This window comes from Camelus dromedarius, chromosome 3, assembly GCF_036321535.1.
Source record: "Camelus dromedarius isolate mCamDro1 chromosome 3, mCamDro1.pat, whole genome shotgun sequence".
Lineage (NCBI taxonomy): Eukaryota > Metazoa > Chordata > Mammalia > Artiodactyla > Camelidae > Camelus > Camelus dromedarius.
The window spans coordinates 39,988,853-40,015,643 of NC_087438.1; the positions used below are offsets into that span (position 1 = coordinate 39,988,853).

General features: G+C 38.9%; 1 protein-coding gene across 3 annotated transcripts in view; it reads right to left on the reverse strand.

Annotated features, from left to right (window-relative positions):
- DEPDC1B (DEP domain containing 1B) overlaps positions 1-26,791 on the reverse strand; it is a 65,698-nt gene that overhangs the window by 15,779 nt on the left and 23,128 nt on the right. For all 3 annotated transcript variants that reach the window (XM_031445683.2, XM_064480849.1, XM_064480856.1), the window contains exons 3-7: positions 12,997-13,132; positions 8,947-9,074; positions 7,863-7,993; positions 6,977-7,024; positions 2,479-2,619 (exon numbers count right to left, since the gene is read on the reverse strand). In XM_031445683.2, the coding sequence (XP_031301543.2) occupies positions 2,479-2,619; positions 6,977-7,024; positions 7,863-7,993; positions 8,947-9,074; positions 12,997-13,132 (584 nt within the window). The remainder of the gene's footprint in view (positions 1-2,478; positions 2,620-6,976; positions 7,025-7,862; positions 7,994-8,946; positions 9,075-12,996; positions 13,133-26,791) is intronic.

A 26,791-nucleotide genomic window follows, 5' to 3' on the forward strand; every position in this document is an offset into this window, starting at 1 on the left:
CACAGATCACCAGTCCAGGATCTCAGATTCCAACATTATAAATCAACACACAAGCCACCCAAATTTCCAGAACACTCTTCCCTGCTGCCACGCCCTTTTGTGCTTATCTGCCTCCTCGTTTCCTCACTATGCCCACCTACCACAAGCTACGCGGCTCAATGGATTCCAGGGTGCGTGTGTGAAGTGTGAGGAAGAGATGCTACACTATCTCCTTCTCTGCATTCCAGAATCAGCCAGACTCTGATCCAAACACAAGGAACTGCCGTTTTGGAAATAAAGATTCATTACTATGGGCAGTTACGCTGCTAGGTCAGACTGCTGAGCCGAAGTAAACCATTTCTTAAACTGTAAATAGAGAATACGTCTTAAACCTCCAAAAATGTCTTTCTTTCATTTTTTTTCTTCAAGAACTCTTTGATACCCTGTTTCCTGTATCAGTGACTAACTGCTCTCAGGGTCACAGCTTTGGCATCGAGCTAGCAATATTTCATGCTAGAAGCAAAGGAATAACCCTCAAAAGAAATTCATTAACTAAATTGAAAATCATTTCCATTCAAATTGCTACAGAGTTACCTTCCACACAAAGCAGACCGATGACCTTCTGTGAAGTGCTTTATCTAAGGTTATCCTATTCCAATCAAAGTTGTCAAAAGGTTTAAGGAATGAGTCAATCTCCTCCTGGGATTCAACCCACACATCTAGTTTTCACATATCTAGGTATGATACCCTTTCCCACAGATTCTAACAGGGCTTCAATATTAGATAATCTTTTTCATTCATATAAATAAATTATAGCCTTCCATAATCTAGAATAATTTCTTCTTTCTTCTTTCTTTACATAAAGATCTAAAAACTATGGTTTTTCCATACAGGGTGTGTCAAATACATTCACTTGAGAAGGACTGGATCAGGGAAGGTTAATATATGCCACCATCTACGCACATTTGTCTATTATTGCTGATACCTATGTGCAATAAATTCTCCATTCTATCCATCATTTTCCACCTTAAACCTTTTACAGATAATATTCTAGAGGGTGGCTGACTCTAACATCAACTTGGAAATAGCCAGCTTTAATTCCTAGCTGAGATCAAAATGAACAATTAGGCCAGAACAGACAAGTGACATTACAAATATAATTGATTCAAGTTGGAATTTGGATTTTGGGTTTTTTTTTTAAGTTCTAAGTTCTTTTGTTTCCAAATCAGATCATTTTACCATAAAACATGAAAATGAAAAATGAGAAGAATATCTAAGAAATGGTTTTTAATTCTGTCTTTAGAATTCTTCTTTTACCAGTGGCATAATGGCATTAAGCAGCTATAATGAGAACCTACTCAACTAGTCCTCATGCACATTACACAACAGCAAGTCCTCATCATTAGGCAGGATGCTCCCAAGTACATAAGCCCCCAGTCCTCCCTGGCGGAAAACAAAATACCAAGCAGACCCAGTGGTCTCAAAACACAGTAACAGGCTTTCATCTGCTCCCGACACCGGTCTCTCTGAAAACAAACGCACTCTTATGCACAGGATTTATAATTGTTCTATTTTGCTTCTTATTATCAGAAACCCTATGAAATCTTAAAAACGTAAGGATGTGCTAAGAGAGCAGGTACCTTCCTCACATATTGCTGATACTTGATTTTGTTAGAAGAAAATAAGAAAGGAGATGGGGAAGAGGAGGGATAGAAATGAAGAGATGGGAAGGCAAGGACTGCTGGACCCCACAATACTCAAAACCAAGAGTATACTAATTCCTAGAAACTTACATAACAGAGCCTGAAACCCACACAGTGATCTGGTCACTAAAGCAAACCTTTTGACAAGAAAACAATAACACTTAACGGATCAGTCACGACAGCAACAGTAGAATCTGATTTCCAGGAAGAAAGGGACAATATCAGAAAGACCTATAGCAATAATCTTGATTTTTTTTCCCTTTTTACCATGTTTCTTTGACAGTGTAAATTATGCAGTAGAAGTCTGTGAGAAACAGCAACAAGTTTTAGACAACAATAGTTACAATATTTATTTTACATGTCACAAATAACAGACAGTCCTACAAAAACGTGTTCCTTTTATAAAAAGAAATTAGACTTCTAAATGAAAATACATCTCTCACACTTGACTCTTCATGAAGTCATAGCCACAGTAGTAGATTTACTCATAAACAGTAATTGTCAAATTTACATTCTTCTCTACCGATGAAGTTACACTTTTTGGAACAAAAATGACATAGAACATACTTCTTTCTTAAGAAATAAAAATTATTGGTCTGTATTGGAGTTTCATAACAGGAGTTTAGCCATTTTCTTTCCCTCCTTCACACACCAGGACTCCAACGAGGCAAGCAACCCATCAGTTTTTATTTCAAAAACACTATGGAAGTTAGGCTAATGGAAGTCTCAAGATGGTGAAAAATGAAAAGATTCAATATCAATACTGAAGATACGCACTCGTTATATTCCAACCTACCTAATACACTGACAAAGGCATCGAAAAGGTGAAACGTAAGCAGAGGCTCTTTCAAGTGACCGTAGTAATCTGCTATTGTTTTAAAGACATCTTTTTCAAATCCTAAGTACATAGGCTGCCTCAAATCTGAACAATTAGGCCCTGTTAAAAAAGAGAGAGAAACATTAATAGGACAATTACCTCTAGGTATTAGTCTCTGTGCACATGTGTGGTATACACAGAGTCAAGATCAGAAAAGTTTTCATGGGGAAAACGGACATACATTTTGCTTACACAGATATGCTTTACATCTAAACTGAAATCTATTACAAAACAATGAGGAAAATCACTGGCTTACTTCCATTTCCCTCTTTCTTTTATGTCCTTCTGAAAGGCATTATTATTAAGTGTAAACCATGATGATTTTCTTTAAAATACTCAGTATTTTCCTAGTCTTGACACAGTCAACCAATATAATTAAATTATATAAGTAATAGATAAGCTATAAAACAAATTTTAAAGATTGTCATTATTTCATCATTACTATATTATAAAATCCTAGAATCAGAGTTGAGCACAATAATCACCTTCGGCCTCTAAACTATTTCAGACTCATAAGAATGTATACTTTTTCCTAAAGATATTCTGAAAATTTTACATTGTTGTCTTATAATTCATTCTGTTTAAAAACTCTCCATTTGATCCCCAACCATCAAAAGATAGTTTATCTCCAAAAAAAAAGAAAAGAAAAAAGGGGGAAAAAAGCTACTTAAACAGAGACTATGGGAAACTGGATAAGATGATCTCTAAGTTCCTATTCAATTCTTTGATCTATGATTCTAGGTTTCATTGAGTCAACAGTGCTTTTGAGTGAAGAGTGGCATTTAATAAATTTTTATTAAACAGAATGATAATCTAAAATAACACTAAAGCAAAAACAAACTGATGCTTCTGCTAAAAAAAAAAAGTTAAAAAAAAAAAAGGATAGTGTATCAAGCAGAGTTATATTGCAAAGTAACTCTAAGAAGCCTGGAAAAACCAAGGAACCAAAAAAGCCCAGAAAAAGTAAGGAAAAGGTCCATTTGTATCTGGGACCAAAGAGAAACAAGATACACTTAGCCCTCTGCAGAGCTGGCAGCCAACGTCCCCAACAATCCAGACACAGACCACAGGATCCACAATACCAATGGGGAGACGACCTGGAGCTGCCAGTGCCAGAGGGAACTGGCGAGTGGCCCCCTGAGGAACTCAGAGCCAGCCCCGCCTCCTTCCATCACAGCATGGAAGGAAAACGGTACAACCATACTGGCCAGTTCTGGGCCCGCAGCGCACAGGACCAGCAACTGTACCCGAACAGATCTCCACCCTCGGGAGAGCAAATGAAGCAGGAGGGAAAACCTAAAGGAAATTTTCCCTGCATAATCACTGTAACTAAAGAGAAAGGATCCAACAAAGAACAGTTAAGCATTCTGGGCCTGCAAATTTCCAAGCCACTGGGATGCTGTGAAATGGCTTTTTGTTGATCTCCTTAAAAATTCTCTGACCTTTTAATGTTCTATATACTTCTTATAAAATAACTTAACTTGATTGACTAAAATAATGAAATTTATGAAACATCTTGTGTGGTACCTTGTTAACCTAACTGCAAACATTTTTACTCACTTCCTCCTCTGAAATACCCCAAACTTAGTCAGTGGAAATAATTAGTTTACTATGTCTCAGTAAGCAATACACATAGCCTTGGATTACTCCATCCAAGGATAAGTATGCAGTTCATTCTAAGCAGTCAGACCCCTTTGTGAACATTTCATCATTCTTCTTAAAAATATGCAAAAACAAAAAAAGGTTTCACTAAAAATGCCAGTGGATAGAGAGCCCTATGAGAGGAGGCCATATTTCTAAGATCTTTTGTTTCTCAATCATCTTGAATTTCAGAAATTGTTCTATTGAAATGTAGTTGATTTACAATGTTATTTTCAGGTGTACAGCAAAGTGATTCAGTTATACATATACATACACGTATTTTTGTCTTTTCAGATTCTTTTCCATTATATGTTATTATAAGAAATTGAATATAGCTCCCTGTGCTATACAGTAGGTCCTTGTTTATCTATTTTATATGTAGTACTGTGTGTCTATTCATCCCAGTCCCTAATTTATCCCTCCCTGCCCTTTCACCTTTGGTAATCATAGTTTGTTCTCTGTCTGTGAGTCTGGGGTTTGTAAACAGAATTCATATTTTTTATATTAGATTCCATATATAAGTGATATCATATGATATTTGTCTTTCTCTGTCTGACTTAGTTTTTTAATATGATAATCTCTAGGTCCATCCCAGAATATTTTTTAAATCTAGTTTTTATAAATGGTATTCCTGAAAAATTCTAGAAAAGAACTATTTGCATCCATTCTTTATTGGATTTTTTCACAAAGAAGAAAAAAACACTGGTTTGGTATTTATTTAGCATCAGTTCCTCATTCTGTGGCCAACTCTGAGGCTGGCCATCAATGAAAGTACCCAGGCCTGTGGTCTGCAATAAATGCAGATGGGCCCAAAGGAAAGAGACGAGCAGTAAACGAATACAAATAGCAGCAAGAGGCCTTCAAAATCTCATATAATCAGCCTATCCTTTCTGTTTCATACTGGACAACTGTAATGGAACCCAGACGCATTAAGGATAAGGAAGATAAGGAACAGGCCATGACTTTGACAGATCCAAAGTAAATCTGGGGAGTCCAATGACAATCTGGAAAAATTAATTTTATAAAACTATTCAAAAGGCTGACCTTGCCCTGTGGCCACCTTTTTTTCTTTGACATATAAACAAGCATCTCTGTGGGTGTGTCAATCATCTGGACAGCACTGTACTTGATACATGGGAGATGGGTACCTGTTCCCAAGGACTTTCACCTAACGTATACCACCTCATACATGGACAACATTACTAAGTCAGTCCTCACATCTTCCCTCTCTATTGCTTAGCAATTCCAGTTATTCTAACCTTTCTGCAGAAGTTTTGTGGCATTATGTATACATCTTGTGTGAGGGAAAATTATATTCTTCATTACATTTTGATCACCATTAAAATTCATCATCATAACCACACCTTAATATATATTTAACAACATATTATAGCCTAGATTTGTTATACTGGCTTCCTCCACTCATTCCCAGCTAATCAACTTCCAAATCCTTGGTTTTCCAAAAATTCATAACTGGGTCATTTATACTTTCTATTTTGTCATTGCCAACTCTGGCCAAAGATATAATTTAAATTAATTTACTTCAAATGACTGATCAAGAATAAAAAGCACTCCCCTGACCTAAAACCATAGGACTATACATCTCAGTGGTTCCAAAATATTAACCCAAAACCAATGAAAATCTTAATAATTAAACACAGAGAACTTTGGGCTTCACACATCCTAATACTGCTATTGTATTCAGGATGACAGTACGTAATCATTTTCCATATATTACCACTGAGACCACCCACAGTGAGCTGAACAGTTATTTTAGCTTCATTCTATAGTCAGACAAAACTATCAGTTAAATTAATAATTCATAGCCTACTAATTCAAGGGTTTATACACCTATATCTGCACATGCTAGTCTTACCCAAAAAGGAAGAAAGAAACTACCTCTCTGTGGTGACCTTTGAGATTCAAAAGACCCCACAGACCAAATATCACCATTATCAGAATAACTAGAATTCTTCTCCTTAAACCCACTTGTTTGGGTTAAGCCATTAACCATTAGAATCCCTTCTTTAGGTTAAACCTTCTGAAAACCTCAGAAAAATGGTAATGCTAATAAGGTACCATAATAACTCATTTTTTCACTGTGTCTATGATACCCAATGAAGTAGATTTCATCTGCCTGTGAAAGACCTCAGGGGGACCACCCTGGTCCAGGCCCCCTCATCTTACAGCCGAATTGCTAAAACAGCCTTTCTGGTTTCTCTGCACGCAGGCTCTCCTCCTTCCAAACCATACTGCAAACCAATTAGATTAGTCTTCTAAAAACATCTCTCTCCAACTTAAACTAATGTCCTATAAAAAGCCAGTAGGAGACAGGACCTGCTGAGTAAACGGATGATGTAAATATAAGGCATACTTAGGAATACATGTTTAGGAATAAAAATACAGGTTTTAGGAATAAAAGCCTACAAACTGTTAACAAGCAGTTATCTATTACAACATTATGTCCAATATTACTAATTATTCTTTCCTATGATGAAGCAGTCAGAAGTAGTGTGGACTTTATCTGCAGTGTGATTACATCCAGTAGAAAACAGAAGCACGAAATTTCTTTTAAAATGTTCTATAACTCAGCCTTTTCACTAAGTCAGTCAAATTTAAGTCAAATTTATCACTAAAGGCACAGCAGTCCCCAGACAATTAACTGCCAGTCTCACAGGGGTCAAATCAATGTTCAGGCCATTGAGCAAAAATATTTCATAATTCAGGGCACTGATTTCTGTTAATTTCATAAAACTGACCGATAATTAGTACTTACAATTTGCCAAACACTTCATAGCTGACAGTACCCAATGAGGAAGTTCTTCTGCAGAAAAAAAAGAGAAATAAAAAGATGTTTTACTCAACTGCATATAACTCAAGGCATTACAGACACAGTTGGTATCATAAGAATGATACTTGCCCAAGTAATAGGAAACATACCTGCTAATCACAAATCACCTACTTCTGTATCAGAACATTTAAAAGATGAAAATGTTTCCTTAGCAGTAATGTTACAACACGTGCTTATATAAATCATGCCTGTAAATTTCTCTAAAGACAGGATGCACTTTTTAAAGCTTTAGGGAAAAGAAGAATTTTGATCGCTGGTTCCAAAGAAAGAAACTAACAAGCCAATTATCCTAAGAATTATAGAAGGAAAAGAAAAAAATAGAAAAAGCAGAAATATGAGTCATCACATGCATCTGTGAAACAAGTTCACCAAATACCTTAAGGAAAAAAAAAAAGCTAAATTCTGTTACGTCTAATGTCTAATATAAGTAGTATTTTACACGTTTCAATTTTCAAAATGTTTTAAGGCAAGAAAGTTCTGCTGACATATTAATACAGGCCATTAGTATGAGGACAGCTATCTGTTAGGTATTAAGGGATTTTTCTGGTGATGATACAGAACCACCTAATGCCTGGTGTGGCTAACACTGAACCAGCCCCTGGATGCACCTTGCTGAGGCTTTCGCTCCTGGACATTCATCTTTCTATGGCATTTCCTGAATCCAAACAACTAGTTCAAAGGTCTGAGGAAGTGAGAGAAGGCTATATGTAATGAGGACTAAACTTATGTAGGGCTTGTCAAACAGAAGCTGGTGGACCTGTGCAGCCAATGTATTGGTCAGCCGGGAGCCAAGTGGCTTTTTTGCACTTACTTGACTTGTCATCAAGGATAACAACTCCCTGCTTGCTCACACTGTACACGTTATGGATGATGAACTTGGAGTTGACAAGTTTAACATCTAACACTTCTTCTAAGGAATCCAGGCCAAGAATTTTCTGTAAACTGAAAAGATAAATAATCATTAAACTGGTTACTTTTAAAAAATTACTATGTTCATGTATAACTGAAAAATTGTGCTCTACACTGGAATTTGACACAACATTGTAAAATGACTATAACTCAACAAAAAAATGTTTAAAAAAAAATTATCTGCCCAAGAACTGACACTGTAAAAGATCAATCTTTCTGTTTGTTTTTTAAATTGAGGTTTAGTCAGTTTACAATGTTGTGTCAATTTCTGGCGTACAGCACAGTGTCATACGTGGATATACATATATTCATTTTCATATTCTTTTCCACCATAAGCTACTAAAAGATATTGGGTATACTTCCCTGTGCTATACAGTATAAACCTGTTTATCTTAAAAGATCTGTCTTTAAAATGCACTGTTTTCGTGCATTTCACCCAATCTTCATGGGGTAAAAAAGCTAGAAATTGAGTTATATAAAACAAATTTAAAAGAGATCCTTTTGTCATTAATGTATTGCTTCACTAATTTAAAAACGTAACACCTTGAATGTAAAGAAAATGACTTTCTAAGTAAAATATTATAATAACAAGAACTAGTTATCCAACAGTGAGAAACTGACACTAGTACATCTTTGTGAGGAAAAAAAAAACTTGCTCTAACACTGTTAACTTTAATTACCTATAGTAGTACATCAAATATCTAGGACACCAAATTTTCCATTATAAGTTTTATTAAGTTTAAGATTTCAGTGTAACCAAAAGTTTAAGAACTTTTAAAGCTCTATTCTTAACTGTTATATAGATGACAATAGAAAATTCCCAGAATTCAGTTTAATTATGTTTGCTAAGCAGCATAGCTCCAAGTAATGCAAAGCTGAGATTTTTATACATAATTTCAGGAAACTAAATATGTAGAGAGTCGTGGAGAAGCAAAATAGAAAACAAAAAAATGCTAAAAGACCTCATTCATGTCAAATGCACATACTAGGATAAAGTCGCAGACTTCCATATCTCTTCCACGTTGGCCTCTGTCAGCTGCCTACGGTGGATAAGGCGGCAAGCCGGTACCTCTCCAATGGCAATACTGTGACGCTTGAACCACAACTCAGAATTCTAATGGGGAGGGCGGGGATGAGAGAGAGAGAGAGATAGAGAGAGAGAGAGAGAGAGAATGAATATTTCAATAGTGGTATGATTTTATGACAAATTCCTTGATTTGGCTATTTTTAACTTGATTTAAAATAAGAATTTGAAATATAAACTAACTTTCTTTGCATAGACCACAGAGTAATAAAGCACGGCTCTTAAAAATCAAGTCATATCTTAAATGAAAATTCAAGAATTGCAAAAGAGCAAAGGCAATAAGCATGACATTAGTGGGAGTTCCACCTAATCAGCGAAGTAGCAGTGAAGTAAAATTTTATTAATTCAAAATTAACTTGAGGAATATCTATCCAAATTCACACACTGTCCAAATTAAGTAATCATTTAAAATAGCAATGAAGTCTATTATTTTCAAGAATTCTCTATTTTTCATGAGGAAAGATCAAGTAAGCACAATGTTAGATAGCAGCCCCCAGATCTTAGGCATCTGAAGAAGGCAGGGAAACAAGAGCTCCACAGACAGCTGGGGATGGCAGGAAGAAGAACTAAAGCCCAGAGTGGTTAAGTAATTTGCTCAGAGTCACAGAGCTTTACCAATTCGACATTCTTAGCGTCTCCCTTCTTTCTACACACAAGTCTTTAAACTTCCTTTTGGTTATCACAGAAAAGAACTTCGAACTTTTAAGGGCAAAACATATAAGAAGTCATCTATGAAGAGTTTCTATAATAGTTTTTTGCACAAGTGTGAATGCAGAAAAATAAATTTGGGGAAAAAATGAGCTGGAAAGTTGTTTTCTGATGTGGTTTTTGGCTTTGTTTTTTTGGAGACTTACTGAATTGCAAAAGAAATTTGAAGGCCACATGGCTCTGTGAATTTGTTTTAAGTATCTAAATTAGGTTTCCATTTTTGAAGGCAGGAATACCAGCTGTTGCATTTGCCAAACAAATTCACTTCTAAAAGTTATCTTAAAGAAATACTCATGAATATGTTCAACTATTTATCTGTAAAGATACTTCTTGCTATATTGTTTATACACAAACCAAAAAATTAGAAATCTGGTACATATCTAACAGTAAAGTACTGGATAAATAAAATGGATACTTTATAGACATGATGCAGATATTAAAAATGGTGTTGAATGTTTAATACCATGAAAAAATGGACACAGTAGTACAACATTCTAAGTAAAGAATTTAGGCTACATAACAGTTCAGCATGATCTCATTTTGGTGTTAAAAATATGCATGGGAAAAAGAAAACACAACAAAAATGTTAATATTAATTCTCTGTTGATGATCTTATGAGTAATTTTTCTCTTTTGTCTCTGACTGTAAACAATTATCTTAAATTCATTAATAACAGTAATAGTAGTTAACATTTACCGAAAATCCGTGTCAGACATCATTCCCAACACTTCACAGATATGAAGTCACTCGATTCTCACAACTACCTTACCCCAGCGGGGAGTTATCGTCCCACTTTCACCAAAAAGAAAACCGTGACACAAACACAGTGAATGAAACTGAGAAACAAGTTTGCCCGGTAGTAAAGGGAGGAGCCAAGATTCAGCAGTCAGTCTCCAGAGGCCATGCTGGGACTCCCCGTGTTACCCCACCCCTCAGCAAACGCAATACTTTTTTTTTTTTTTTTTTGCTGTACTTCATTTTACTTTATATAACGTCTAGGCAAGAGAGAAGATAGGACCAAACCAAAACAAAAACCCACAAGCCGAGTGGAGGCAGAGGTAGAAAGAGGGGAAGCAGGTGGAAGAAATAAAGATGCGCTCCAGTTCCCCAAGGAAGATGGACTGCTTGTCTAGTAACGTCTCCATCAATGCACGTGCACACTCAGCCTCCTCAATCCAAAACCCGCATCAAGGTCCAGTGGGGCAAACAGGTCCTGCACCGTCGCTCTTCCTTGGGACAGTCCTCAAGAAGCAGCAGCCCAAGCTTTAGCGGAATTAGAACAAGTGAGGAGCTCAAATCTCCACCACTTAATTGAAGGGGAAGTACAAGCTAAGGTGAGAGCAATGTTACCAGAAATATGCACACAGACAGATGACCAGGGACGTGACAAGCTTTGGGGGAAATGGCTGATGAATCTGAGATGCTGGCATATCACTGCAGGGCTCTTGAAAAATCAGAGACTGAAAATGGAAGACAGAAGAGAGAAGACAGCGTCGTCTTCACTGGTGCGTGAAAGTGTGCCAACGAGCACCCGGTCTTCCCGGAGTGACACCGGGAATATTACAACTGCCCAGGGCCAAAGAGAACAGAAAAGGGAAGTGATTATACCAACGATGTATACACATTAGTTTAATATGGGACTTTATCTCTGTTGTATAAAAAACACTGGGTGACCTTATAATGAAAACATGTCTGTTGAATCACCACTCTCCTGATGGGGTCATATTAGGAGTTTAAACACAGATTTTCAAAAATATGAACCTGACCTCATGGAGCTTATATCTTAATTTTCTTGAACATGGGAACTATCAGCTAGACCTTAACTAAGTTCTCCTCATTTGTAATGAATTAAATGATCCTCCAATACTCTTTGTGCTCACTCTTTCAGGGTGGTTCCACTTTTGATTTCTAATAACCTCACTGTACAGACTTCACTAGACCATGAGCCCTTTTGGAGGAAAAACTGTACCACTTACAACTGCACCTGTAGCACCCAGCACGCTGCGTGGCACACGGCAGACACTCAGTAGACCTTTATCGAATGAACATGTTCATGCCATTTAAATGTGACCTCTCATCTAAGTTCCACATCTATTATCTCCATCCACTTGGTGGACACTTTCATTTAATACAATCTACCTTTATCATCAAACATGTTTAAAACTAAACTCATCATTGTCCCTCACAAATCTGTAAGTTCATATGAAATCCTCCATTTCTGTTACTGGCATCACTCTTTTTCTTCAATTATCTTTGATAAAACCTAAACTAGTTAATTACTCTCTCCAAACTGAGATACAATACAACCTCTTTTAAAAAAAAAAATTCAGGGGGAGGGATACATTAGGAGTTCGGGATTAACAGATAAACACTACTATATATAAAACAGATAAACAATAAGGCCCTACTGTATAGCACAGGGAACTATACTCAATACCTTATAATACACTATAATGGAAAAAAATTTGAAAAAGAATATATATAACTGAACCATTTTGCTGTAGACCTGAAATTAACACAACATTGTAAATCAACTATACCTCAGTAAAAAAAAAAATTTTTTTCTTTCAATTACATTGCCTAAAAATGTTTACATCATATCTTTGCAAACATATGAACTGGATAGCTCACTCTATAAGAATAGATTAACTTAAAACACTGATGTTGGTACAATTCTTAAAAACTGCCATATAAAAGTTTTTGTCTGCGTTTTATTTTTTTGCATTATCTCAATCTTGGTAGTCTTCTACCGGAGACATTTCAAGGAAAAAGTACACTCCAAAAAAGGCAGTTTATTCTACAATGAGCTTAGATTTCCCCAGATTAGCAGACTCTCCCTTTGTTCATATACTGTGCCAGGGCTCACTCCACAATACCCCGTGCCCCAGTCTCCTTACTTTCAACTGGTAATAATTATAACAAAGTTCAGGAAGAGGAGACCAAGAGGGAGAAGAGCAAATTACAGAACAGAAAGGAAAAGGAAATTATAAGGGAGTTTTAACAGAAAACTGCTCAGTCTAAACATATGAAAACAGCTACCATATATTCAAAGTGTCAGTAGGAAAGTGAGAAGAAATGCAAAAGCCAGTCTTCCTTTGTTATTCTCAGCTACTGACACGTAAGATATTGTCTTCAGGCCACTGCTCGCAGGGGACCACAGAAAGAAGTGGACTAAGCCTGCTGGTTCACAGACTAATTCTTATCTCTCCTGCTGCCTGTCCTCCTCTCTTATAATGACACTTACCATCACAACCGGCCTCACCGGGATGTTCTCTTGTGAAGTGCCTGGTGGGGGGTCATTCCATTCTGGAAATTTAATAGCCTCCTTTTGATATGGGGGCCTCTTTGGATATGGTTTCAGGGGTGAGGAAGGAGGAAATCTAAAAATCAAGAAGAAAATCTCTATTATTGCAGTCAGTGGGAGACACACCTATTTTAACAACAGCCCCCACTTCTTGTATTCTTGAGAATTTATGTAATTCCAAACTTCAGATAATGAATTCATACTTAAATCATTACACACATCTAAATGGACCCAATAATATATGATTTTTTAAAACCTTCATTCATTATGCTCATCAAATAACATTTATGAAGAGAAACAGGAATCAAATATGTGACACATTTTTTAATAGATAAGTAAGCAAACCTTGTCCTATCATTCAATTTTCGTGATTAAAGATGTCCTTAATGGGATGCTAGGGGAAGCCACTTCTTCCACCCAGCTCAAATCCTCACTGCCTCATAACTCCAGCTGAAGTTTATAGATGCTAAGAATGCAAACAGAAATTACCGATAGAGAAATCTTCAGTAAAACTTGCTGAGGAAACAAACATTAGCACAAAAGCCATTTGGCCTAATGTTCATGTTCATAACTATTCCTCATAAAGATTAATCCTCCTTCCCTTGAACAGCCACACTGAGACTGAAGCTTCGGTGTAAAAATCCATCTTGGAGGAGACAGAATGCTTCCCAGTGTTCTTATTCTGCCTTCTGGTGCTTCTTCTCTGATTTCATCTCCCCTTGGTATCAACATCATCCCTCCTTGGACAAACACATAGAAGCCAAAGCTACAATCTAACTCTCTTTGAACTGGTCTAGACCATACCTGATAAAGAACAACAGAGGTCACTAAATACATTTTCCTCAGAGGGTCTGTTTCTGTTCGCTTGCTGCAAAGGGATACATTGCACTGCGTTGGGAAAAAAAAACAAAAACAAAAAGATGCAAGAACTCTAGTTCTTAAAATTGACACGAAATTCAATAGATAGTGACTTTTTATTTTCACTTTTTATTTATTTAGGCCAAAATCAAGGCTTAAAATCTTGTCTGTGATACCCATAAGCTATAAGGACCTTATTCATAAGGCAATACGAGAAATAAAGAATCTTAAAATGTCTACAGTTTACAAGGAAAGTCTGTGTCAGGGTGAACCAGGAGAATGATAAACAATGAGAGTACTATGGAGAGACATTTTAAAAACAGGCACAATAGACTTGACAAGGATGACTAACAGAGAAAAGCTAAATTTCATTTTCTCTGACAAGAACATCCAATAACTGCATTTTATTGGAAAAGTCAGTTTTGAGTCAGTAAGAAAAAAATGCAGTCTAGAAATCATTAAATCAAATTAAAGATAAACTGATAGATTGCTTAAATTTTCGGTAATTAAGTTACCAAGGCAGGTATTTCCAGGTGATTCCAAAATATAAATTAAATGAATCTCTAAAGCCAGTGAAAATTATTCTACTTTGTAAGTAAAGGCTGGCTTACTGAAGTTCAATCTGATTTCTTAGAAGCCAATAGTCACAGCAAAAGTCCTATTTCCAGCCAGACTATAGCATATGTATGCAAACAGACACATACACACACACACACACACACACGCACACGCACATTCACATAATATTGCATACAACTGCAGGGAATTCACAGACCACCTGCTTCTCAGTCCTTTAAAACTTAAACACAACCCTTGCCCCCACCCCGCCCTACTGCTTACTTCCCTTCCTGATCCCTCAACTATGGTGTGAAAAGTATGAACCTGAGTTCCATCCTTGGCTCACTCACAAATTGTCTGTATGTCCTCAGGAAAGTGAAAGTGTCTCAAAATCACAATTTATTCCCTTGTCAAATGAAGGAATTAAATTGGATGATCTATAAATTTCTTCCTAGGTTCAAAATATGTTTCTTGTAGTCCCACAACCAGAAACAAGCAATATCCCCCAGACCAAAGCAGAATTTCATATGCGGAGAACTGCGACTGAAGAGACACCAGGGAGCCTCTACTTCCCTGGGCCCCGAGAAGATACGGTCTTTATTACATAGCACCGGCCGGGTCAGCAGCTGATGTGGTGTCTTCCCAGCAGACGGTAACCTGGCCCGAGATGAAAGGAAGAAGCACTCCCTCTAGTGGACCGCCTGTATGTTGTGCACTGAAAGTTTTCCATTTAATTCTAACATTTAATCATGTCACCTTGGCCCTGAAAGTCTGTTAGAGATAATCTAGTCCAAATGTCACATTTTTCGCTTAGGGGAATTAGGCCCCAAAGAGGGGCCTAATTTAATAAACACAGCTTATTAAAATTGTCATAGCTAACTGGCCAAGAGGGCAAATCTTGAACAAAAGATTTACAAGAAAATTATGGAGAAAATTATGAAATTTTATTAAAAGACATCAAAGAATTAAATTGATAGAGATATCATGTTAGTGAATAAGATGATTCAATATCATAAAATGTCAATTTTCCTCAGGAAGAGCTATAGTTACAATGAAATTCCAGTCAAAATACAAAGTTTTTCATGAAACATGATCAACTGATTCTAAAAGTTATGTGGAAATGCAAGTGATCTAACGTAATCAGGACATTCTTGAAAGAAGATATGCTCTACCAGACATCAAGGCTAAGTAAGTTGGTAGGAAAAGACTGACGGCATGGACCACAGCTTCTCAGCCTCAGCGTCGCTGACGCTCGGGCTGGATAATTTTCCCATGGAGGGCACTCATGCACAGCGTCAGAAGTTTAGGGCTGTCCCTGGCCTCTACCCACCAGATGCTCACAGCAGCCCCTCCCAAGCGTGACAACCAAAACCGTCTCCAGATATGTCTCCTGCAGAATGGCCCCCGGGTGAAAACCATCAGTGGAAACAGGCGATCTAAAACAAATACACACACGTTTAGAAACCTGATTTATGACAGAACAGACATTACAGATCAAGGATAGTGTACAGACTGTTTAATGAAGAGTTCTGGTCCAGTTGGTTACCCATTTGGGAAAAAATGCAATTGCATCCCTGTGGCCGCCTGCACTTCCAAAGATGTTTTGCAACGTTACCTCCCACCCACATGTACTCCTGCAACGTGATCTTGCCGCTACCCTAACAAGAGGGAGGGTGCACCTGAGCCAAAGTGAGCGCTCTCTGGCTGACATGGTGAACAGAAGACGGCAGGGGGGCAGTGTGGCAGTTCTGGGCACTAGCCTCGAGCTGGCCCGCAACTTCCTTCCCACCTCTTGGAACTCTGGCTCTCGTATCACTCATTCTTGCCAAGCTCCCTCTTGGAAACCAGCCATCATGTAAGTGTGACTGCCCTGAGCCCAGCATGCTGTGAGGCCCCTAAATGACAAAAAGAGGCCCCAGAAGATGAGACCCTGCGTGGAAAGAAATTGAGGTCAAGCTCCACCGACGTTCCAGACTTCTGGATGAAGAAGTCATGGCAGAGGCGGATCTCTGAGCCTCAGCAGCCCCAGCTAACGTCCAGCTGAGCCCTTCCAAATTCCCAACCCATAAAATTATGTAAGAACTACAACAATTGTTTTAAGGCACTACGTTTGGGCGTAGTTTTGTGATACAACAACAGGTAACCGGAAGGAAAACGTGTGGCATCAGGAACCCGCAGTGCGTGCAGGCCCGACGGGCCTCAGGGAGACTTTGTAGTGGAGGCTGGAAGAACAGTGAGGAAGCTGTCACTGGAGGTTGGGGACAAGATGTATGGCACATAGTGGCATAAAGCTCGGTTACAACTGTCACCTGCACTAACAAGGAAAATACAAAAGGTGGATCTGGCTAAGGGGTTTTCCAGGGTGAATGCTGAAAGTGCCAACTCGTCTCTTTTAGTCTCAATAACAAGATATAGACAGAGGGAAATAACTAAAAAGGAACTTTTCAGTTTTTAAGCAGAATTTAGAAGAAATACAAAGGAGCCATGACCTGATAATTAAAAAACAAAACAATTTCTCATTGTTAATCTCTCCCAGCAAAGGGTTCTCAGAGTTAAAAAGGGCCTTATAACAAATACCAAATTCATGATGTTTCTAGTAAACTATTGTCTCGAGATTGTCACAAGTGTGTGGCTATAAAAGTTTTGCTATAACCTCATAAAGATTTAACAGAGTAACTTTCTTGAAGACAGTTCTTTAAGAATCTTAGGAGTGTTGCACCATAGCCGGCTTATAAGCAGCCCAAGGCAGAGGAGATCCTGTCTCAAAGAGATTTATGAGTGCGACTTCTGTCTGATGGATTGAAGCACAATAAGATTCACAGCCACAGCACTTTGAAGATAACAGTAATAACAGAATCACCATCCACTCCTACTAAAACACAATTTAAAATTAAAAGAACAGTCAAGAATCCCAGGCTTCTATAAGCAGGATGCGTCGGAAGAAGCTATGCCACTGCAATCATGGGCCAGAATGACTCCAAATACAGAGCCAGGAGTTCAGAGGTACAGCCAGGAACCACACAGAATCACTCCCAGGAAGCAGAATGTGCCCTAATCAGTGACAGACTTATGTTCAACTGCATTTTAGAAGTGCTATGTATGGGCAACGAATTGCTATATGCGATGCCATTGTGGGATGAGTTTTGGGAGTCTTGACAGAGGAGGTGAATGTAGTTTGCAAACAACTGCTGATGTAGTCAGACTGAATTTTCTAACGATGGCCACAGCAATATCTCCCACTCTTTATGCTTCTTCCACAATGTGACTCTGACACTCCTCATCAACGGGAGGAGGTAATTTCTCCATTCCTTTGCATGTGCGTGAGCCCCGCGATTGCTTTAACAAATAGAACACGGCAGAAGTGATACTTCAGCAATTCCAGGCAGAGGTCTACAGATCTTAGCCGCCTGGCTGTTTCCTCTTCTTGCCTACTGGAAATACTTTCCTTTTGGGATGCTCATTCTTGGGACATAGAAGCCAACAACCCATAACAGCAACTACCCTAAGACCATCGTGCTGCAAGAAGCACAACCCATGCGGACATGCCCTAGAGGGTAGAAGCTCATGTAGAGGAGAAAGGGGCCAAGGGGCACAAAGGCACCACGTCTGTGAGCAGAGAAAGAAGACATCTTGGAAGTGAATTTTCTAGCCTAAATAATGCCATGTGGGTAAGGGGCAAACTGCCAGCTAAGTTCTTTCTAAATGCTTAACACAGGAACCATAAGCTAGGTAAAATATGGTTGCTTCCAGCCACTAAAGCTAGGGGTAATTTGTTTTTCAGCAAGAAAAAAACAAAAAAAAATCCCAAGTTCACACCATGAACAAGAATCATAGGCAAAACCATAAAACTAGGGTACAATATAAGAAAATATCTCTCTGACCTTGGAAAATAAAGGAATTCTTTTTAAGCAAGATATAAAAACCACACAGTATAGAGAAAATACCTGATACATTCACTGACATTACAATTAAAGTTTTTTCTGTTCATTAGGACACCATAAAGTGAAAGAAATAAGAGCTTTTATAATCCATATAATTGACTAAGAATTAATATCCAGAATATACTTTCTAAAACGCCTAAGGATTTATTTTTTTTTAAAAATCTTATAGAGAAAGGCCAAAGACATCCAGCTATGGAATCAGTAATAAAAGATACTTAATCTCATCAGTAATCAAGGAAATTCAAAATAACATTACAATGAGACAGCATTTCACACTTAACAGATTGTCAAAACTTTATGTCAGTTGGTACCAAATATTTTCTATCACTGAAAAATTAGCATATTCGCTATGGGAAACAGTTGGCATGTAAAGCTGAACATGTGCATATCAACATGCACGTATTCCGTAAACTAATTCCACTCCTTGGTAACTGGGTAACCTAAAGAAACAATACGTGCGCGAAGAAGACATGTCAATAAATGTTCTAGGCAGCACAGCTTATAGTAACTGGAGCAGAGCTCCCTCTAGTGGGCAACTTTGTCTTTGCTTTAAAATTACAAATGTAATCCTACCTAACACGATCGTGAATTCCAAAATTATAAAATCCGCTTAAAAATGACCTAGCACAAACTCTACACTTGCACAGTGAAAAATTTGAGGCCATAAAAGGAACTGGCCACAGCTAATCATCTGACAAAACCACCCAGGTCTCCTATTGCCACCTCTGCTGCCAAACACTGGTTGGAAAACTGCAATTAAAAAATAATCTATACCAGAACTACTATCCTTTAATGAATATACTTGATACAAACTAGAAATTATTACCTAATCAATCAATAAAAATATTCTAGGGCATCTAAACCCCAAGGAAAATACAGCTTATAAATCTTAATAAATTTGACTCAAATGACAGAGGACACGTGACTTAAAGTCCTTTCCACAATGTATGCTAGAAATTTTCCTTTAGCATCTGCAGAAACTGGCATCTACAGCTTTTACCAGCCTGCTTCTTTGCCTTAGTAGCCTAACGCCTTTAAATTAAAAAAAAAAAAAAAACAGCCCAGTAATGATTACAGGAGCTGATCTCTCTGAGATGGCTATTTCTCAGAAACTCATGGGTCAGGCAAATTCACAGTATTTTGCTGGGCTTCACTATGCTCTGTAACATATGCCCATTCAACATACTTTTCAATCCCAATAGTGGTATATAGTACTGTATCACTTAAATGCTGAAAAACTAATGATTACACCTCACAATACTGCTTAAAGGTGTATCAGGAACTTAAAGTATTTGAGGGAAGGAGAATGAGAGATGAGGTAGAAGCAGCTACCTGACAAACTAAGGAACTCTTTGAACTACAAGGTCAGAAATCATTCCATATTCTGTATCAAGAAAGATTCCATTATGAGTAAAGGATCAAATGAGTATTTTTAACTACGGGAGATGTATGATCTTACCTGAAAGACACTCCTACTTTAGATCAGCAATAAGTATTTAGAAAATAAATTCCATTTGCAATAGAATAAAATATATTAAATACACATAACAAAAAAAATAAAAAGAAACGCACAAGATCTAAGATCACGGAAAATTACCACTCTTTACAATAACTGCACGAAAAAAACATAAACTACATAGATCTAAATCTAAAAAAAAAAAAAACGAGCAGCGTACATATACTTAAAGCTACAAACATTTCTGAGAGATTAAAACCTTAAATAAACTGAGAGGTACACCGTGTTCATGATTTGGAAGACCCAGTTTCATTAATTTATCAAATCTCCCCAAACTGATCTATGGATCTCACACAATTTCCTTCAAAACCTCAAGAGAAATTTTTATAGAAATAAATAAGTAAGTTAATTAATTAATTAATTCTAAAATTTATAGGAAAAAGCTAAAGAACTAGAATAGCCAAAACAATTTTGAAAAACAAGTTGGAAGACACAATACCTGGACATACAGGACAGTGGGATAGTATATGAATTAAGTCGGAGGGCTTTATACATTGCTGCGTCCACATGAACATGTGTCACATGAATTCAAATGAATATGTGTCCCAGGAACCAAGGGGCAGAGGCAGGAATAGCCTTACTTAACCATCCTCCCCAATGACCCACAGCCCTGGGCTCTGCAGCTATAAGCCCCGTCCCCAAAAGAGAAGTGCTCTTGCCAGGGGACCGAGCGGGGCACTTTGGACTTCTGGCAAAAGTGGCAGGGAGCAGCAGGCAAGAAGAGGAACCCCTGCATGGCAGGGGTAACTGATCCAGACCAGGGACAGGGAGACAGGACACCCGTGCACCTCTTGTACTCCCTCGTCCCGCCGTAACTGAGTGGGCATGCGCACAAGCATCACGCCTGGGGATGCATGGTTATTAAGGGTCCAGACTCTCAGAATGAACTTCTGGGGCAACGTCTAGGCCAGCAACTGAAAGCCTGCCAAGGTGACAGCTGAGGGTGGGGGAATCTACCCTGGAGAGCGGAGAAAGGAGAGAATCAGCACCAGGTGCAGCCATGAGGCCAGCTACAGAGGCAGAGGCTGTGTTCCTCCTAGTAATTTCCACCTCCTAGATTTGGCTTCAGGAAGGCCCATGAACACATGCGGAGAAGCAGATCTGTGCAGAGTAAGGAAGGGATCGTGCCGGCCAAGGAGGCGCACGGCTCACACCTCCCTGCAAAGCGGCAGCTTCCAGGACAGCCTCCGGCCTCTAGCTGCTGGCCTTTTCCCGCTTCCCTGGGGCTTCTTCAGCACACTGGTGAGCATGGTGGGCTTACCGGAGCAAGGCCAGTCCCACCAGAAGACATGGGACGCCTCCAGCAGGCAACCTTTGCCCAGGGACTCCCCATTGCATCAGCCTGGCCAAGACCTTCTCAGACCTGCACCCCGTGGTTTTCAGCCCTTCCTATCCAATTCCTCTTTCCGACTCTGCTTTCAAAGAGGTCAGACCTACATCACAGGCTGAAGGCTACCCCCAGCTCATGTTCCCTTCCCTTTATCCTTTCGGGATGCCCCCAACCCTGGCATCATAATGCGTGCACATCTAGTCCCATCCTGGCATCTTCTCTTCTCAGAGGATCCAAACAGAATCTTCTACTAATTTGCACTCTCTCTGTGATGACTTCAAATCAGTTCAAACAATTTAAGTGCCTGCTACACTTGAGTCACCACTAGGTAACAGAAGTAACTAGGTAACAGAGACATAAGAACTAGTAACAGTTCTTGCCCTCAAGAAACTTTGTCTAGTGCAAGAGTGAGCAACTGTGCCCTGAGGGCCACATCCCACCACTTGCTCTAATAAATGAAGTTCTTCTGGAACACAGCCAGGCCATTCACTGATGGTCTATGCCTGCTTTTCCTCTCCAACAGCAGGCAGGCAGACGTGACCAAGGTTGTCTGACCCACAAACACTGACCATCTGGCCGTGTACAGGACAAGTCTGCTGACATCAGTCCAGTGGGACCCAAGATATGAGAACATGTACCTGTCCGCTACGTAGGGTCCACCGGGGCGAGGAGCTTGTCTGTCGTGTTCCCACTGTCTCTCCCACAAGTGGCACATTCAGTTTTCATGCTAGAAGTTGCCGGAGACCTAGCAAATCTAAGATGTATACCTAAGTCCCATCTAGGTAACCAGTAGATCCTCAAGACAGGCATGTCAGCATCCATCCTTTGACGATGAGGATACAGAGGTTCAGCGCCTGTAAGCAATTTGCCTAAGATCACACGGGTAGTGGGAGAGCTGGGATTCGAGCCAGGCCTGCTCACTCCCAACCCTGTGTTGTTAGAGCCCGTGACCGAGCGTGCGGTACATGTCACCACAGCTCACTGGGTGGGAGAGGACTGAGCCACCTTCACCCAGGAGGAGAGGATTACTGCTTAACACCTTCCCGGCAGAAAGGGAACTCCCCACTTACTAGCCTTTGAACTTGCTTCTCAATGAACACGAGGCCCTGGGCTGGGTGTGGGGTACACAGATAAAAGCAAATTCTTTCCCCGCCTTATGTTCCACCACTCCTTGGGTATGACACTCAACCTATTCTTACGTCCTCCCAGCTCACGTATGATGACTACTTTCGTAAGCAATTCCCTCCACTTTGATTGACCTCTCTCCCTTCCTTGCCTGGCAAACATCTGTTGATGCACCAAGACACAACTCAAATGTCACCTCTGATTGACTCAAGCAGAGGTGACTCCTTGGTCCTCCTAGAGCGCTGAGGTCACATCCTTATAATGGCATTTGTGACAATGAATTCTGATTTATGTGTCTTCCTAACTGAAATGTAACTCTTTGAAGACAGGGCCATTCATCCAAATATGCCAGGTACAGGTGTGGTAGGCACTTTGTGATGCTTGAGGAAGGAAAGGGAGGCGGGAAGGGAGGAGGACAGGGAAGAACAGCATGTGAGGACCTAATTAACACTGACCCCAAAACACACTGAACCGTGCTCAGAAGAGGCCAGAACCCAGGCATTTATCAAGCAAATGGGAAATGCCTACTAGATGCCAGTTGCATAAAAATGCTTAAGTGGACTATGCTGTCTGATACCCACATAAAACATTTGTCTGGAGAAAGAAAAATACCATATGATATCACTTACATGTGGAATTAAAAAAAAAAGACAAATGAACTTATTTTCAAAACAGACTCACAGACAAAGAAAACAAATTTATGCTCCTGGGGTAAAGAGGATGGGAAGGGATAAATTGGGAGTTTGAGACTTGCAGATATTAACTACTATATATAAAATAAACAACAAGCTTATGCTGTACAGCACAGGAAACTACATTCATATCTTATAGTAACCTATAATGAAAAAGAATATGAAAACGAGTATATGTATGTACATGTATGACTGAAGCATTGTGCTGTACAGTAGAAACTGACACAACATTGTCAACTGACTACTTCAATAAATAAGCAAATAAATAAAGCCACAAAAATTGTTTTAATTAAAAAATAAAGCATTTGTCTGGCCTCTCCCTCTCCTTGTGTGCAAGCGTATCTGAGATCAGAGAGATGGTACACCCCGCTTTCAAAGACTTTTATAAATCTAGTCTTATAACATGCGTCTCAACTGGATAAAGAAGTGGTGGTATATTCATACAAAGTAATACTACTCAGCCATAAAAAAGAATAAAATAATGCCACTTGCAGCAACATGGGCGGCCCTGGAGATTGTCATTCTAAGTGAAACAAGCCAGACAGAGAAAGAAAAATAACGTATGGTATCACTCATATGTGGAATCTAAAAAAAAGACAAATGAACTTATTTACAAAACAGAAACAGACTCACAGACATAGAAAACAAACTTATTAGGGGAGAAGTGGGCTAGGAAGGGATAAATTGGGAGTTTGAGATTTGCAGATATATTTCAATAAAAAATAATAACAATAACATGCATCTCAAGGCAAGTTCCCACTTTCCTCAGAAAGTTACAGTTTTAGGATTAACTGACAAGAACTGACTTGTCCCCACACGATCTTTATCACAGTTGATCCTTGCAAAACACAGGTTTGAACTGCGTGCATCCACATATACGTGGATTTTTTTCAACAAATACATTGGAAACATTTTTTGGAGATTTGCAACAATTTGGAAAAAACTTGCAGACGAACCATGTAGCCTAGAAATATCAAAAAAATTTAAGAAAAAGTCAGGTGTATCTTGAATGCATAAAATATATGCAGAAAATAGTCTATTTTATCACTGACTACCATAAAATATACACAAATCTATTATAAAAAGTTAAAATTTATCCAAACTTACACACGCACTCTTATAGACTGTACATGATGTTGTTTGCAGTTGAGAGAAACATGAAGAAACAAAGATGCAGAATTAAACCAAAACTGCATAAAACTAACTCATACACACTGTCCTACTGTAATAATTTCATAGCTACTTCCTGTTGCTATAACAGTGAACTCAAGTGTTGCCAGTATCTGCTGAAAATGCCCCGTGATGCTAATCATCTCTGCACGAGCAGTTTGTCTCTTCAGTCAATTGTGTTTCAAAGTAAAAAGTGATCTCTCACAGTTCTCATGTATTTTTCATCGTTTTTAGTGCCGTAAACCTGGCATAACACCACAGGTCCCATACGAAGTACCACTAGTGATGCTGGACGTGATCCCAAGAAGCAGGGAAAAGTCATGACATGACAAGAAAAAGCCGAACTGCTTGATGTGTACCGTAGATTGGAGTCTGCAGCTATGGTTGCCCACCATTTCAGGATAAATGAACCCAGTGTAAGGACCAGGGTGAAAAGCGAAAGGAAATTCATGAAGCTGTTGCTGCAGCTATCTCGCAGGCACAAAAACCTTGCACGTTCTACAAAATACCTTTTATCTCATATTGACAATGCAGCTTTTATGTGGGTGCAGGATTGCTATAAGAAAGGCATACTTGCAGACCCTGATATGATTTGAGGAAAAGCAAAGCCATTTTATGACAACTCAAAGCAAAAGGAAAGTGAAGGATCTCAAGCTGGAGAATTTAATGCCAGCAAAGGGTGGTTTGATAATTTTAGAAAAAAGTTCGGTTTAAAAAATTCCAAGATAACAGGAGAAACAGCTTCTGCTGACCAAGAGGCACCAGACAACTTCCCCAACAGCATTAGGAAAATCGTTGAGGAGAAACTTAGATATCTGCTTGAGCAGGTTTTTTTGTTTGTTTGTTTGTTTGGGGGGTTTTTTGAGCAGGTTTTTAATGCAGACGAAAGTGCCCTATTCTGGATTTTAAAAATGCCACAGAGGACTTTTATTAAAAGGACTGTCAGTGCTCTGGAAGAGAACCCCGGTACAACATCATGAAAGTCTGGAAGGATTACGCCACTGAAGATGCCATCGTTGTCACAGAAAAGGCTGTGAGAGCCATCAAGCCCAAAACAATAAATTCCTGCTGGAGAAAACTGTGTCCAGATATTGTGCGTGACTTCAAATGATTTACAACAGAGCCAGCAAGGAAATCATGAAAGAGATTATGGATATGACCCCCTCCCCCCAAAAAAAGGTGGAGACTGAAGGGTTTCAAGATATGGCTCTTGGAGAAACCCAGACGCTAATATAGACACCACGCCAGAGATAACATAAGATTACTTGCTGGAGATGAGTCCTTCTGAACCAGTGCCAGACCACAAGGAAGAAGACACAGAAGCAGCAGTGCCAGGAAACAAACTGAAATCAGACAATCTGGCAGAAAAGTTCTGATTATTCAAAGACTGCTTTTTGACTTCTTTTATGACATGGGCCCTCCCATGATACAGGCACTAAAACTAAAGCAAATGGTGGAAGAAGGACTGGTATCACATAGAAACATTTTCAGAGAAATGGAAAAGCAAAAAAGTCAAACAGAAATTATGATGCATTTCTGTGAAGTTCACTGAGAGTGCCCGCCTCCCCTGCCAGCTCCCCCACCTCCCCCACCTCTGCCACCTGAGACAGCAGCACTCACTCCCTCGTCCTCTTCCTCTTCAGCCTATTCAGTGTGAAGACGATGAGGACAAAGACCTTCATAATCCTTTGCTTGCACTTGGTGAACAGTAGATAATCATCGTATGGTATAGTTAATCAACTTACCTAATGTATACGTGTGTGAGTGTCTCTTGTGAAAATCTAGTAACTGTACAGGAGGAACTGTAGGAGACACTCTCATGTCACCATCATCATCACCTAAGTCTTCATCATGTAGAACACTGTGTGCAAGACTTCCATAGAGTGGATACCCTATCCCCACTCAGGCGTAAGGTGAGGGATATTTAATCTCAAACTAATAATGTATTAGTTCTCTTACTGTTTTATAACTTTGCTTTCAAAGAGTTATATTACTGTACACAGTATGGGTCTCTCTCTCATCATTGGAGAAACTGCATATCAGCCTATCATCACAGGTAAGTGGTTTTTTAAAGAAACATTACAGTGTTTCCAATACTGTATTAAGACTATAGCTGTAATACTGTACGCCATAAAAATGTTGTCATATTTCATTCATTAGTGTATAGGCTAGGCCACAGTGAAGAAACAGTATCAACTGCACTAAGCTACGGTGAAGCAATCACGTTGCTGCTTCTTTGTCATCAATGCGTGAATCGTTATACATGCAGATAAATGTGAATTTCTTTTTCACCTTACATTTTCATTTTTGATGTCTAGTGTTAGTGATGCATATAACATCTACAGTGGTTTGTATCATATAAGACAATATTGATGTAGGTACTGACAGTAACTCATCTACAATTGATTCATCTTGCAAACAGATACCATAATTTATAGTATCAATAAATACATTTGTGTGTCTTCTTTGGAAAATGGCTATTCAGGTCTTCTGTCTATTTTTAAATCAGGTTTTCTTTTTTTGATATTGGGTTGTGTGAACTGTT